Below are 15,741 nucleotides of genomic sequence, written 5' to 3' on the forward strand. Positions count from 1 at the left end.
CTCTGCTTCGAAGATGGGCTGGAAGAGATCTCGGCAAAGGGGATAAATCCAGTGGCAAAGTTCTGGCGTTCATTCATTCAGGTGACTTAGGAAACAGCGATCGGCAATAATGGAAATACCGACAATTGCAGATCACACATCACTCATAGATGGTGAATGAGACAGCCTTGGGTTATCGAGGAACCCTAGTTTTTACAGTTGAAAAATATTACTGCTTGAATTATAAGCACGAATAGACTACGCCAGACTACCATCAACACAACTGCAAGTCATACCAAATTGAAAATAGTTCTCCAATGACGCACCGATATAACCGATGTCAACAGCGCATCAGATTCTTTCCTTTTTCGGTATATACCGACAACGTTATTTTAACATCTACAGTCACGATATCGGTGTCGAGTGACTTACCTGTTGGTAAGCGGTCCAATGAAGGGGTTCGTAATCGCTTGGGTAACGGGCTTCGAAGCGAACATTATCCCCACCTCGACGTTCTCATTCACCAGCTCCTCGTGGCGCAGTTCCACCAGTACCGGTGGCATGGTCGTCGTTTCTTGCTCCCCGATGGTCATCTGGCCCTGATTCGAGCATGCTTTGCTTCCTACCCGTTGCCCATTCGACGTACAATCCGGGTTCCCGTCCATCGGCGTCGAGAACTGTTCCCAGTTCGTCTTCTGGGCGTCGATGTCCTGTCCGCTTTCCGTCAGGTTCAGTCTCTTGATGTCCTCCTCGTGATGTAGCTGGTACAAGAAGTCTGGTATGATCGGAACTGTAAGTACGTTTGAGAGAATCAGTATGAAATAATTCTTGTGCAAATTATTACATATTATTGCAACAAGTTGTTGTTTTTTTAATAGCAATTATTTTCTAGATACATAGAATACCTCCATGGTCCTAATTTTTTTTTTCAACCCTCCATTATGTGATATTCACGTTCATTTCTTGAAACGTGTCCAATATGTGGAAATTGGGTGTCACCGGGAGTACCTATTATTCAATAATGTACGGCAGGCACCTTCAACGCGTGTCACATGTGGCCCTTGAAGATTCTTGAGGTAGCACGCCAACGAAGAGGCTTAACATCAGGGTAGCACACTGCGTAATCTTTTTAGTCTTCGGGCCAGACATACCGTAATTCTGCCGCTCGCCAGGCAGAAAAATGTGCCGCTATGGCATAGGCGTGGGGGGGCAATCCCCCCCCACCCCCAGCGTCAAAGGTGGAGTCGACTGATCTAATGTATATATGTATATATAAGAATTGACATCATCATCATCGTGCCCCCCACACCCCCCACAATAATGGCCCACCCGGTCAGCTGAAGTTGGCTTTCTGTGGTTCCCCTGATGCGAACAAAGAAACAAATCCATGTTTCTAAGTGTAATATTTACAATATTTACAATATTTACAATATTCAAATTCTAAAAACGGAGGAAATTTGAAAAAGAACAGCGGAGGAAAAACCGTTTTACACTCATTAACGCTATTCTTTCCAAAATTTCCTCCGTTTTTCGAATTTGAATATCTCTGTAAATATTGCACTTAGAAACATGGATTTTTATTTTTGCAGGCATCAGTAGAGACAGGGCAACAACTTTCCAATTGAAAGTTAGAGGACAGTATGAAAAATTTATATATATTTTTTTTTTTGGTTACACACTGTATTTTCACTCTCGAAACTACTACAGGGTAATTTTTCAACGCTCGTTGAGCATTTTTTGAATTAGAATCATAACTCTACTATGGACGGTTGATGAGATAAAGGCCGTGCTAGCACTTACAGGACACCCTGTATATACACATGGGTTCCCAGAATATTCTGAAAATCACTGAACAGGCACAAATCAATATCGATATCTCGCCTCTGAAGAAGGTTGACGACACCTCTAGAAGCTGCGACGCACATGTCGGGAGCCACTGACTACCAGTATTGGTATATAAGTCTCTTTCGTTGATATCTGAATTCACGTGCTAACCTGATAACCCAGCAATGTCGTGAGCTAAATTTGCACGTCAATCATCATCAGAACTATGTCTCTCGAGCACAGTTAAATCACGTCCACCTCGGAATAGTTTCCCAGGTGTCCCTTCTCTTCATGAAAGTTTTGAACCATTCACTCCGTATAAAATGAAAGATAGGCTCCTTTTTTTTAATGAATTTTCTATGTTTTCAGAGCACGCGTCTTGTTTCAGTGCAAGACTGTTAACTGAACGGATATTCTATGTAGGAATTCATTTCACAAATACGGGACACAGAAATGAGCTAAAATCACAAATAGATGGGGGGCAACTACCAGGGTTATATAATAAAGACTCCGGAGTCGGTACAAACTGACGTCATGTGTGACGTCATTGCTCAAATACAACCGAGTGCGCTCGCTTTGCTAACATGTTAATCACGATAGCTTGCAATCGCTGTACACGGTACATTTTACTGAAATTTTTTTCCGATTTTTGTCATTGGTATCTGTTTATTTATATTGGTTTGCTTCGTTCACCCATTTAAGCATTTAAAATTAGATATATTGTGCATCTTTGCTTATGAAGTGCTGAGAATAATTTTCTCCTACCCATTTCAGTTGAGTCGCGTACTTGAGTTACCGTAATTTCGCACGACTATGGTCCAAACGCCCGTCCTCACTAAAACATCGATAACCGAAATGCCAACAACATCTAATGGACTGTTTAATTACTCAAGCAAAGAGACATAGATAGTGTGATATGGAGATGTCGGTGGTTAGGACGCCCTCTATCCGATACTTTTTCGGGAATCAGCTGTTAGTTTTGGGGGGGTTATGTTTTTCATGTTGAGTTTCTCAGCTACAAGTTACTACAACAAGCTGTTCTGCGCTATTGATGTTCTGCATTACAGGTAATTCAGTATTTGCATGTGTTTAATAAACATTTTTACTGTTGAGTGCGTTTAAAAATATTTATAAGAAAAATAATAGGAAATTGCACTTTGCTCTCAACTATGGTCCAACCATAGTGCTGTTCTGTTACTCGCAGCTTCCGTGGATCCAAAGGGTGAGGAAGTTATCATTTTTCCCTTCCAACACATGCACCTCGCCCATATTCCTCTGCGGAACCTCTAACGAATTGGTACATGTTGGAATGTGGGTGTATGTATAGTGAACCTTCCGTGAAGTTTGTTTCTGTGTAATGCTTGTTATATGTCTAGTGCTGCCATCTGCAATCAATGTTTTAAACTGTGAATTTTTCCCTCAACTAATAGAGCGTGAAGTATGAAGTTAACGAATGAATAATTATAACGGTATGTGTAGGCCTGTTGCTCTCTGCGGCGAGATCGGCTCGCATTTGCGCCTCGAAGTTGGGAACCGCAGAAAACAAACTTCAGCCGATTGCCACCTTGGTTTGAACCCGGATCCTCGCGATGCGAGTCCGTCACTATGACCACTCGACCACCACAGCGTATCCCTTCCAAGACCTGAAATATGGGGGGGGGGAGAGATTTGTCCGTTTAAGATACGGGACGAGCCCAACAAACTTACATAATATATCATCATTCCCGATACATCACCCTGGGTCCACACCTACCCTGAGCTATAGTTCAGCGAGATTCTTTCTTTTGGGTCTATGGTCGTCTGATTTCATGGGTCCGCGGGCAAAGTCATGTTCTGGGGGGGGCCCATACTTAGGTAGAGAAGCTACAGCTTACACATATACATACTTAGGCTGGAAAATCATAGTACCAGATCTCACCATGTAAGTCCCTCCCCCCTCCATGGACATGAGGCCATGGGCACATGGGTAAAGATGGCTCTGGTTCCATGGAAAGCATTGTTAGATTAAAGAAGTCACATTTCCCCCCCCCCACAACATTTCCCTTAAAAGCTTTATTTCTTCACAGCTCTCTGTGCCCCCGCCCCCTTCGCATCATTTGTCGTAAACCCCCCCCCCCCACCTCTCATCTAATTTTCATCCGTGGTGGCTTCCCTTAAAATAACCGAAAACCGCAAGTGGGGGGGGTCATATGGCCTTAAGTTTTGCACCACTGAACTGAAAAATGTCTGCAACTGTACTGAAGCTAACGTCGCGAAGTAATCCTGTTACAGTAAATGTCACGAATCGATAATTATTCATAATAACCGGTTATTATGTATATTTACTAATAGTCTTGGTAAGTTTGATAAATTTATCACTCTTACCGGCGAATATGCGTAATATCCAAGCGTCGTTGGTGAATTTGATAATTATGGAGAACATTTCAAATGAGTCTTGTCTGTGGGGTGAATATAGTTGGACCCCGATATAATAACAAATTTTGCGATCGTACCCCCCGATATAATGGTGATATACAGATTTGATATATTACGTGTGTGAATTATTATATATATCATATCATATTGTATAATTTAAGGAAATTTATCAAATTTACCAGTGCTGCTTGAGTAAACTACGCATAATCGCCGGTAAAATGATAAATTTAGGGAAAATTTATTAAACTTGCCAAAAAACGCTTTTTAATCATGCATGATAACCACATTTGCCGTAACAGTTCCATCATATCGGTACAAGACTCAAAAGAAGTTTTACTACGATCCCCCGTTTCACACGACAGGAACCTGTAGCTTAGGGGAAGTTCCCACGAAGATAGGCGACGTCCCTGGGAGGCGGCAAACACGGAGAGTTTTGAGGCCTCATTATCATTTGAATCATGGCTTCATGCCTCTCCTGCAGAGTCTCCGGGTCGGAATCTCATTGAAATACCAAACGGGGTCGGTTCCGAAGAAGAAGATGAAGACGAGGAGATATATATATATATATATATATATATATATATATATATATAGGAAATTATACTTCGGAATCATCTCTCTGTCAGCCGCTGAAATTCATTTCCGAGTGAATATATAAAGTTTGGGAAACGTTGTCGATGGCGGTACTGCTGGTGGTGTAAATTGAGTTCAGTTAACGGCCAGATGAAGGTCAGTTTATAACTAAACCTGTCTGTTTGTTTCAAAATTTTCAGATTCGCGCATTCGCATGAATGAACTCCGTATATTAGACATGTTATTGAACGTATTTTAGAAATCAAGATGGTGACAAAATATTTTCTAAAGCTTAGAGTGACCATACGTCCCGTATTTCCCGTGACAGTACCGTTTTTTTTTTCCTTTTTCTGCCCGTCCCGACTTTTTGGCAAAAGTGTCCCGGTTTTCCCCGTTTTTTACATGACGCCTACTTGGATTTTTATTCTTTATTGAAGTCAAAGATTGAAATTCTTTTTCAATTCATAAATTATATGATGATAATTACAATTATACATAAATAAGTGCATTGATCTTGGTGAACGTTTTGTTTCGTGGAATTCATTTTAATCCACTGCAATTTGCTGGATTGCTCCATTTCCCGCCGCTGCGATTTTGCAGTAATTTCAGCAATATTTGGCAACTTTTTTCACTTTTTGGCGTCATTCTTGGCGATAATTGGCGATGTCCCGTATTTGGGGAATCAATCCCAATTTCCCGTATTTCGCTCGAGTAAATATGGTCAGCCTACTAAAGCTCCAAAACACGTTCTACACTTGTGCCAAATTTCATGCTCACGATAAACTTTCACCTAAATTTTCACCTAATTCACCTAAACTTTCAATTATCCCAACCGATTGCATTCGAAAATTTTACACTACACTAGTTCATTCCAAGTATGAGTATTTGTGACATATGTGCTCCTTCGTGATACAACTACTACTTAACCGTGCATGTACCTAGTACACATTCCTCTGAGGAATTTCGAGCAGATTAGTTCATGTCGAAATGAGTGTGTGTGTGTGTGTGTGTGTGTGTGTGTGTGTGTGTGTGTGTGTGTGTGTGTGTGTGTGTGTGTGTGTGTGTGTGTGTGTGTGTGTGTGTGTGTGTGTGTGTGTGTGTGTGTGTGTGTGTGTGTGTGTGTGTATTTGTATCTAAAGCATTTATGTTGTCTGAATTGTGGTTTTTTTGGATGGTTGTGCCATCTACTTTCCATATTAGGAATAAATTTATTAAATGAATTTTTGCAAATGCTTGAATTTGATACGTCTTTATTATAATAGGAACTTTGTGTTCTTTTATATACGGGGTGCTTGCTAGCTATTAGAAAAATATGGAAACTTCTTGATTTAACCCACGGGCCTTCAATCTTTTTCTACTCACGAGCACTGCCTGTACTCATCATCAAAAGAAGAGCACCCTTACAGCAAGTTTGACATACGAATGCACGAAATTAGGATGATTTCAATCCTTGAATGCAATGGCTACAAGTTGTTTAATTGGAGTTATTGATCGAGTGCTCTCGAGCACGAAATCGGACACGAACATTGAGTACTCTGAGTGGTACTTAGAGCACCGAGGTGCTCACGAGCAATGTTGAAGAGGCCTGATTTAATGAATCATTACAACATTGAAGAATTTGCTGTAAGATTAATAACATTTGGAGAAATGTGACCAACAGGGGGCGTCAAGAGGACCGATAATGACAACAAAAATAACGGAAAACTGGAATCTTAATTTTAAAGAATAAATGATTTAATTATGACTCTTCCTTAATTTGATCATTTTTGTCGTACCACGGTCACTTTATGCACACGAGGGCTAATTAGACCGGGACCTACAATTTATTGCCGATTCCGAACTTTACCGAGATGTTGTTGCACAAAGCCCTTGGTGTGGGACTCACACGGTTAACAATTTTTTTTCTGTAGTCATTTTGCCGTTTCTGTTGTACCCCTATGTCAGGAAAGTTTTCTGACAATGACGAACCGGGTATCGAACTCGCGACGCCTCTAAATATCCTTTCGGTACTTTCGGCGAGTATCTTATCTACCTGGGCTACCGCGCCCCACACTTTCTTAAAATGGGTCCACGAAACATTACGATGAATCAGAAAAGTACAAGTGAAAGTTGAAATTAGCAAGACCGTAATTTCAACTTTTTCCAGGGGGGGGGGGGGCAAAGCGCATGTACTCGATGCATGCATATATATTTTTGTGTATATATATATATATATATATATATATATATATAGGATCTCTCTCTTCTCTATTATCTCTCTTCGAAAAAAATGGATTTCGATGAGAGAAATGCCGCTGTGGTGGTCGAGTGATTATAGTGACGGGCTCGCGATGCGAGGATCCGGGTTCGAACCCCACAGTGGTGGTCGGCTGAAGTTGGTTTTCTGTGGTTCCCAACTTCAAGGCGCAAATGCGAGCCGATCTCCCCGTTAAAAAAGTCTCGCCACAGAGAGCAACAGTCCTACAACGATAAATCATTCAATCATAACACTTCACTCATAGTTAGAAAAACTGGTGGCAGATGGCAGCACTACACATAACAAGCGTTACACAGAAACAAACTTTACGTCAGGTTGCACTACACGTAAAGGCACATTCCCGCACGTACCGATTCGTTGGGGGTTCCGCGGGGTTGATTATTTCTCGGTTTTTTCTGTTCAGGATATAGTCCCTCCCGAGGTATAATTTGAGTACACGCGCATGAAATAACATAGCATCACTGAATTTTTAATTGGTTTTTGAAATTTTTCGAATTTTTTCAGATCGTTTCCTGAGATTCTTCAAATTCTTAACTGGTTTCCCGAAAACCTCTAAATCCACGGCTTTTTTTCCGAAATTTCTGGGAATATCCAGTTCATTTTCAGATATTCTTCGAATTTCTAGCTTATTTTCAACATTTCCTGGAATTCCAAGCTCATTTTTCGAAATTCTTGGAATTCTCGACTAATTTTCTGAAATTCTCAGAATATCCAGCTCATCCTTCAAAATTATGGGAATTTCTAGCTCATTTCCCGAAAATATTCGTGTTAGTCGTATTTCGGATATGATAATCATACATTCTCTTAAAAAGACAAAAATCTTAACGCGACAATGATTCAAGACAAATGACTCTGAACGAACATGAAAACATAACTTGGACGTATTTCGGGGGGTATAGTACATGATTTCGTTATAACCATAAACATAAAAATCCCTCTGCATGGGGACACACTGTGAGACGCACTTTTGCATGGTCTGGAGAATCCGCATTTCGAAAATGGACCGCACGAAAAGAAAATGACCGTTGGCTTTCTATACTACAATAGTGGTATGGAATCATTAATCTCCATCTGTGGAATGGTAATAAAACAAATGTGTCTCAATGACATGTCCGTGAATGTCACAGTCATGTCGCGCAGTTTTATGTCCTGAATGGCGGTCGATGCAGACCTATTACCTATTATATTGGCGATGATTTTCGGAGAAAAAGCTTTACTGGCCAGATTATTTTGAAGGAAGAATGCTTTCCATCAAATTGAAAATTTGACGGGAAGCAAGTGGTCATAGTGACGGACTCGTGTCGCGAGGATCCGGGTTCGAACCCCCACCGTCACCGCAGTGGTGGTCGTTCCCAACTTCAAGGCGCGAATGCGAGCCGATCTCCCAGTTAAAAAGTCTCGCCACAGAGAGCAGCAGGCCTACAACGTTACTAATATTCAATCGTTACATTTCACTCACAATTTGAAGTATAGATGGCAGCACTGAAATATCATACACGACACTAGCTGCACACTCAGAGTGTTAGGTGTACACACTCACTTTGTTCCAGACTCTACCACGAAGCTGGGCTGGAAGAGATCTCGGCAACGGGGTAAGTCCGGTAGCAGAGACCCGGGCGTTGATTCATTCATTCGCAGTGGTGGTCGGGTGAAGTTGGTTTTTTTTTTTTTTGCGGTTTCCAACTCCGAGGCGCGAATACGCGAGCCGATTTCCCCACTTAAAAAGTCTCCGCAGAGCGCAACAGGCCTACAACGTTACAATTATTCATTGATTACACTTCACTCCCTATAACTTGAGGGGAAAAAATTAGTTTAAAATATTAATTGCAGATGGCAGCACTACATATAACAAGCATTACACGGAAACGAACTTCACGAAAGGCTCTCACTATGCATACACATACATTCCAACATGTACCAATTCGTTAGACGTTCCACAGAGGAATATGGACGAGGTGCATGTCTGGTGTAGTTGTAGTAGTAGTAGTTGCCAGAAAAATTTATGTATGGAAGTAATGTCTATGTTACGGTAAATGGGGGTAATAAATCGGACGTTATATACAGGGTGTCCTGTAAGAGCGTTAGCAAGACCTTTATCTCATCAACCGTCGAGGTACGATTCCAATTCAAAATATGCTCAACAAGCGTTCAAAAATTACCCTGTAGCAGCTTCGAGAGTGAAAATACAGTGTGTCACAAAATAAAAAAATTATCTAAATTTTTTATACCGTCCTCTAACTTCCAATCAGAAAGTAGACAGAGTTTCCCTGTCTCTCTTGATGCGAACAAAGAAACAAATCCATGTTTCTAAGTGCAATATTTACAGAGATATTTGAATTCGAAAATAGGAAGAAATGTGAAAAGAACAACGTTAGATGCGGAAAAACCGTTTTACCCTCATTTAACGCTGTTCTTTCTCAAATTTCCGCCCTTTTTCGAATTTGAATATCTCTGTAAATATTAGACTTAGGTGCATGGAATTTCTTTTGTAGGCATAACTAGAGACAGGGCAACAACTTTCTAATTGGCAGTTAGAGGACGGTATAAAAAAAAATTTCGATTTTTCTTCTTTTGTGACACACTGTATTTTCACTCTCGAAACTGCTACAGGGTAATTTTTTGAATGCTTGTTGAGCATTTTTTGAATTAGAATCGTACCTTTCTAGCACTTACAGGACACCCTGTATACATACACATGGCTTCCCAGAATATTCTGAAAATCACTTCGAATCACTGAACAGACACAAATCAATATCGACATCTCGCCTCTGAAGAAGGTTTGACGACGCCTCTAGAAGCTGCGACGCACGCTGATTACCACTTTGTGGTATAAGGCCGGGATTACACTTGATAAATGCAACCAATAAGCTTTTCGGTTGCATTCGCACGAATGTAACCGATCAGCTTATTGGTTGCGACATGGACGAGGTGCATGTCTGGTTTAATAGTGACGGAAAATAGCGAGCCGATCTCCCCGTTAAAAAGTCTTGCTACAGAAAGCAAAAGGCCTACAACGGTACGAATATTTAGTCATTACACTCCACGCATAGTTCGAAAAATAGATGAAAGATGGCGTTTGTGTAATAGTTGTTACAGTGCTGTTAACTTATCGTTGGGTTCAAAACACATACAAGCAAATTGCAACATGCATTAATTTGTTAGAGGTCCTGTAGGGGAATATGAACGAGGTGCGTACGTAGTAATTACGGAAAACAAAGAGTTTTTCCCTATTTTCAAGATTGTTTTTGTTTTTGTATATTTACCTACTGAGCTGAGCAGCATGTTGTCCAGTAGAATGGCGATAGCAACGACCAGTAGAACTAATTTCCGGGAGTCGCGCATACCACGGATCCACTCCAGGAACCTGTTGTGTGACTGAACTTCCTGATGAGTCATGACTGGAACATATAACCTTAGAACAAAAATGAGAAAACATGAGTAGCAGCATCTCGTGAACGTAACATTCCGTCATTAATTAACACTGAGAATATTTATTGAAATAGTATATTAAGCCGGGTTTTCCTAGGAATAGGTGTTTTGCGTCGCGTGAACCGAACAGTATTAATTTCGCTTCGGCAGCAACGTGTTACATAATCACGCTACGCGTTTGTATTTTCCTAGCGGAGCGCATCAGATCAGGGCGGCTATATATTAGTATATGGCCTCTTGCATCAGCTACTCTGTCGCCTGCATGCTCCGGTTTGAAGAGAAGGGAAAGAAAACACACAAGAGTGAAGAGAATATCGGCAAAACCGCGGCGCACGACGCATTTGACTCCTCCAGAAGCAGTCGGCCAATCACGCCCGACGTAAAGCGCTGCCGTGAGGCGTATTGCGCTCAGTAGGGAAAACAGTCATGCTGCTTTTCTTATTGGTGAGTAGACGGTGTGTCGCGCTGGGCGAATCACGTTGCGCGCGGCACAGGAAACCTGCTCCTAGGAAAACCCGGCTTTAAGAAATACTTCATTCGACTGCTGTCCACGCAAATGGTTTGTGTGAAAAAAGTTGGAATATATCACATTCTGTCAAGTACATCAGTGGAACAACGTGCATTATATGAAATCATGTCGTTGATTTTTCACCCCATGACTACTTTCTTTCAAACCAAGCAAAACTCCAGTCTACCGCCAACTCGCCCGAGTGGCGTGGTGATAACATGTGATGGGTCTACCTCCATGAAGGTTTCCGTCAGGTTCCGGGTTCGATCCTGACGAATATAGATCAGATATTTTCCCTAACGAGGCTTGAGGCGATTATCGATAGATGGCGCCTCCATTTCCAACCCAACTCGTAAGTGGCAGTAAATTGCGTACATCGATGTGGCCGGAGATGGTGTGTGGTGAAGTAGTCCATCGATCTATTCGGTAGTTATATCGATGGCGATACGTACAGAATGAGTTGTACCGGAATTGTTCACGTGCACCTAACGGAGAGTTTCAGTGCGTTTCTAGTGCTGTGCGAAATTTCTTAGCGCTACTGCTTAACCGTACACGCAACTCGTACGCATTCCTCAGCGAAATTTCAAACGAATTGGTGGGCCTAGCGTATTTATGTTGCCGGAGTTGTGCTCCGTTTTGAAGTGAAGATGGTAAATGCTTGAATATCTATGTTATGCAAGTACCATGGCGAAAGTCTGAGAAGGTAGAATGCCTGCAAACAATTCTTTGTGGGAAGAATTTTTAGTACTGCCATCTATTTTTTAAACCATGAATGAAGTGTGATGTTTGAAACTTTGTACAGTTGTAGGCCTGTTGCTCTCTGTTTTTTTTCTCATGGTTTTCAATCGTATGTGAAGGTAGTCTAACAGTTTTGTAGGTTCAAAACCTCCTGCAGATAATTTCGAAAGGCTTTTGCCGAGGCAAGGAGATTATAACTTCCTTGAGGAAAAATAGGTGGCGTCTGCTTTCTTTTCCACAAGAAATTCGCTATAGAGGGAGAGGCAATAAAAACACTCGGCCTAGCGACTTACCAAAGATCATTGCTTATGTATGATCATTGGCAGGTTCCGAAACGCGGGGACCACACTAGCCCATACGAGTGTCAAGTTTATGTCACTAACCACAAGTATGTGGTATTTCGTTCAGTTGAGGCACAAGTGGCACCTTTTAGACACTCGACTGAGCAGGATTACTCTCACGAGTGCGATCTGCAGCAACTTTCAGACTTCGGTTCAGTTACTAAGTAATGAACAGTAAAATTGTCAATTTGTACACCACTCTATTCTGCAAACCTCTTTACATTGGACGATTTTGAATGGAACCGATCATAGCCCTATAAAATTTGAAGAACCAAGAATGCCCCATAATGCAGTATCATACCCTATATCTTTGAGACTTCTCTAATTTGCACATAATTCCAATAGAACCGTGGGTTTTTCAACAGCTGTCTGATGTGAAGGTGAATTTAGGAAAGAAAGAAACCTCAGACGCCCTTGCGGGGAATGGGCCTCTCACTTGCCATGTGAGAGCCCTAGATTTTACTAAACCAAACGCGTCCCCACGTTAATATTCCTGAGGAACTTCAAAGAGCGCCCTAGACTACTAGACTACGACATGATTTCGATCTTTCCTCAGAGCTCAAGTGCGCTGAACAGAGCCGTACATTGACGTTCAGACATAACTTAGGCCAAAGCTGACAATTTTTGACATTGGCACCATATGGCAACGTGCGTGCGTGCGTAAGTGTGATATCACTCTCCGCTATTTATACGAAGGTTTTTCAACAGTTGGCTGATGCGAAGATGAATTTAGGAAATAAAGAAAGTCCACCTTGAACGCCCTAGACCAGTGATTCTCAACCTTTGGAAGCCCTTGACCCGGTAAATTTCTTATGCGTAAGTAAAGGCCTGGTCATACGCACAACTAATGAGAAATTAATGGGAAAAATTAAACTGTGAATCACTCACGGTCAGGTGTGACTAGTGTTAGGGTGCCGGTACTGAGTCACGGCCCGGCGATTGAGAAACACCGCCCTAGACCACAAAGGCTACGAATCTAAATCTTTCCTTAGAGCTCATCGAAAAGTCGTCATCTGGTGGCAATGTCAGCGATTATGAGCTTTGGTCTGAGGTAGGTCCAATCGTCCATGTGCGGTCCCGTTCAGCGCACACGAGCAGTAAGGAAAGATTGAGATGCGTTGCCTGTGTAGTCTTCAAGTCTAGGGTGCTCACCTGGCACGTGAGACGATTCCCCGAAAGGGAAGTAGGAATTTATTTATTTCCTAACTTCATCTTCACATCAGCCAGCTGTTGAAAAACCTCCGTATTGATAGTAGGGAGTGATAAGGGCTGCGGTAGCCCGGTCGATAAGATACTCGCCTAAAGTACCAAAGGATGTTTAGAGGTGTCTCGAGTTCGATACCCGGTTCGTCCTTGTCAGAAAACTTTCCTGACACAGGGGTACAACAAAAACGGCGACTTGACCGCAGCAAAAAATTGCTACCGCAGGGGGCCCCCATCGAGGGGTTAGCGTACCAACCTCTCGATGAGTATAAGAAACAAGCCTGCCGTTCGGAATCGGCAATAAATTGTAGGTCCCGATCTAATTAGCCCTCGTGTGCAGAAAATGACCGTGGTGCGACAAAATGATCAAAATATAGTAGGGAGTGATATCATCCTTTGTATCGTAGGTGTCCAACATGAATTGAGTATGTCGTAAGCAAAACTAAGTGTTTCGAATCGTTCACCAATGTTTGTCTGTGTTACAATAATTACCCGCGCTGTGTTGGTCGAGTGATCATATTGACGGACTCTCATCGCGAGGATCCGGGTTGGGACCCCCACCGTCGCCACAGTGTAGATCGACTGACATTTGATTTCCTGTGGTTCCCAAATTCGAGGTGCCAATGCTGACCGATCATCCCGTCAAAAAGTCTCACCACGGAGAGCAGCAGATTATTCAATCATTACACTTCACTCATAGTCAGAAAAACTAATAACAGGTGGCGGTACTACACATGACAAGCATTACACAGAAACAAACTTCCGTCACGGATGCGCAACACGTACACCCGCACTCCAACATGTACCAATTCGTTAGAAGTTCCGCGCGGAAGAATGTGGACGAGTTGCACGTGTGTGGTTCAGTAGCGGTGTTCCAGTAAGTTTGGACGATCATAATACATACTTTCAAACGTGTCCATACGACCATCAAATTAAACAGAGATACAATAATAGAGAATTTTAATTGTTCGATCACCCCGCTAATTGCATTTAGAGAATGCAAAATTGTATTCAAATTTCATTTTGATCAAAACAAAATTTCACGGGTCATTATTACATTGGTATTTCCAAGAAGTCCTCTCGCGGAATCGAAATTGCATTTCATTCGAACTTCATAAAGGAATTTTCTAGAACGAGAGAATTCCTATCGAAACGAAGAATCCCATTTAGAAAAAAAAAAAAAAAAAAATTCCGATGGTTTTCCCAGGAATTTTCAAATTACTTCAAACGTGGGTTTTAATGCACGAATGAAAGAATATAAAATCGAGGAAACGGTCTTCCATTTTGTACCGAATTGAAAAATTCCAACGCGAAAGAAAATAAATTTATACCAGAATTCCATAAAAAAGATCCTTTTTTTCTTTAACACGTTATAAAGAATTTACTGTTTTAAGGGATTCTTTTAAATTTCACCTTATACAGGGTGCATAGCAAACAGCGGCATCCTACTGCAAAACCATTTACATCTTACGGCCCGTTTTCACCGACAGAGTCTAAACAACAATCGCAGGTGAAAGGATTGGAGATCTACACGGATTGGTTAGTTTCAGGATTTTTACCAATCCGTGTCGATCTCTAATCCTTCAACCTGCGATTGTAGTTTAGACTATGTCGGTGAATACGGGCATCAGAAGTGTACTTAGGCCGGTATTACACTGTAAAAGTTTGGTAAAATCCCTTTTATAAAACTTGAAAAATCTAACCGATAAGGTTATTGGTTACATTCTAGAAAATGGAATCGGTGACTTTATTGGCTGCATTTTTCAGGTTTTATAAAAGGACTTTTACCAAACTTTTATAGTGTAATAGTGGCCTTAGAAAAGGTTTAAATAGCTATAATTATGAAGGGGTTGTATAGTTATTAAAAAACTAACTTTTTATACAGTCCCCGTGTGCCCTGGAACCCAGTTGGAAAGTTGTAACCCTGTTTGTTTCCCTGTCCATGTTTCTAATGCAATATATAATGAGATATTCGAATTCGAAAAACGTAGGAAAGTTGAGAAAAACAGCTCTAAATGCTGAGAAACCGTTTTAAACGCAAATAACCCCCGTTTTCTCTCAAATCTCCTCCGTTTTTCGAATTCCAATATATCTCATTGAATATTACACTTAAAAATATCAAAATTTTTCATTGGCATCAGGAAGAACAGGCTAAAAATTTTCTGATTGAGTTTTGGGGCACTGTATAGAGTTAATTTTTTGTTTTGTTAACTATACAACCCCTTGAAACATCAATGACATATATTAGTATTACATGTTATTTGAAAAAAAAAATTACACGCTGGGATTACACTATAAAAGTTTTAGAAAAAGTTCATTTATAAAACTTAAGTAATGCAACCGATATAAGCAAATGTAATCGATGCTGTTATTGTTGAATTTTCCATGTTTTACAAATGTACGTGTCTAAAACTTTTACAGTGTAATCCCAGCCTTAGATCAACGGTTCGTCAGTAAAATGTCATACCCCGTGT

At 41.2% G+C, this 15,741-nt stretch overlaps 1 protein-coding gene across 3 annotated transcripts in view; it reads right to left on the minus strand.

Annotated features, from left to right (window-relative positions):
* The window catches only part of Vmat (Vesicular monoamine transporter), an 85,233-nt gene that overhangs the window by 29,047 nt on the left and 40,445 nt on the right, over nt 1-15,741 (minus strand). For all 3 annotated transcript variants that reach the window (XM_089241592.1, XM_089241593.1, XM_089241594.1), the window contains exons 2-3: nt 10,312-10,460; nt 412-769 (exon numbers count right to left, since the gene is read on the minus strand). In XM_089241592.1, the coding sequence (XP_089097718.1) occupies nt 412-769; nt 10,312-10,444 (491 nt within the window). In that variant the 5' untranslated portion in view covers nt 10,445-10,460. The remainder of the gene's footprint in view (nt 1-411; nt 770-10,311; nt 10,461-15,741) is intronic.

Source organism: Pholcus phalangioides, unplaced genomic scaffold (genome assembly GCF_987345545.1).
Source record: "Pholcus phalangioides strain wild (caught in Gottingen) unplaced genomic scaffold, Ppha-v1.0 ptg000014l_1, whole genome shotgun sequence".
Lineage (NCBI taxonomy): Eukaryota > Metazoa > Arthropoda > Arachnida > Araneae > Pholcidae > Pholcus > Pholcus phalangioides.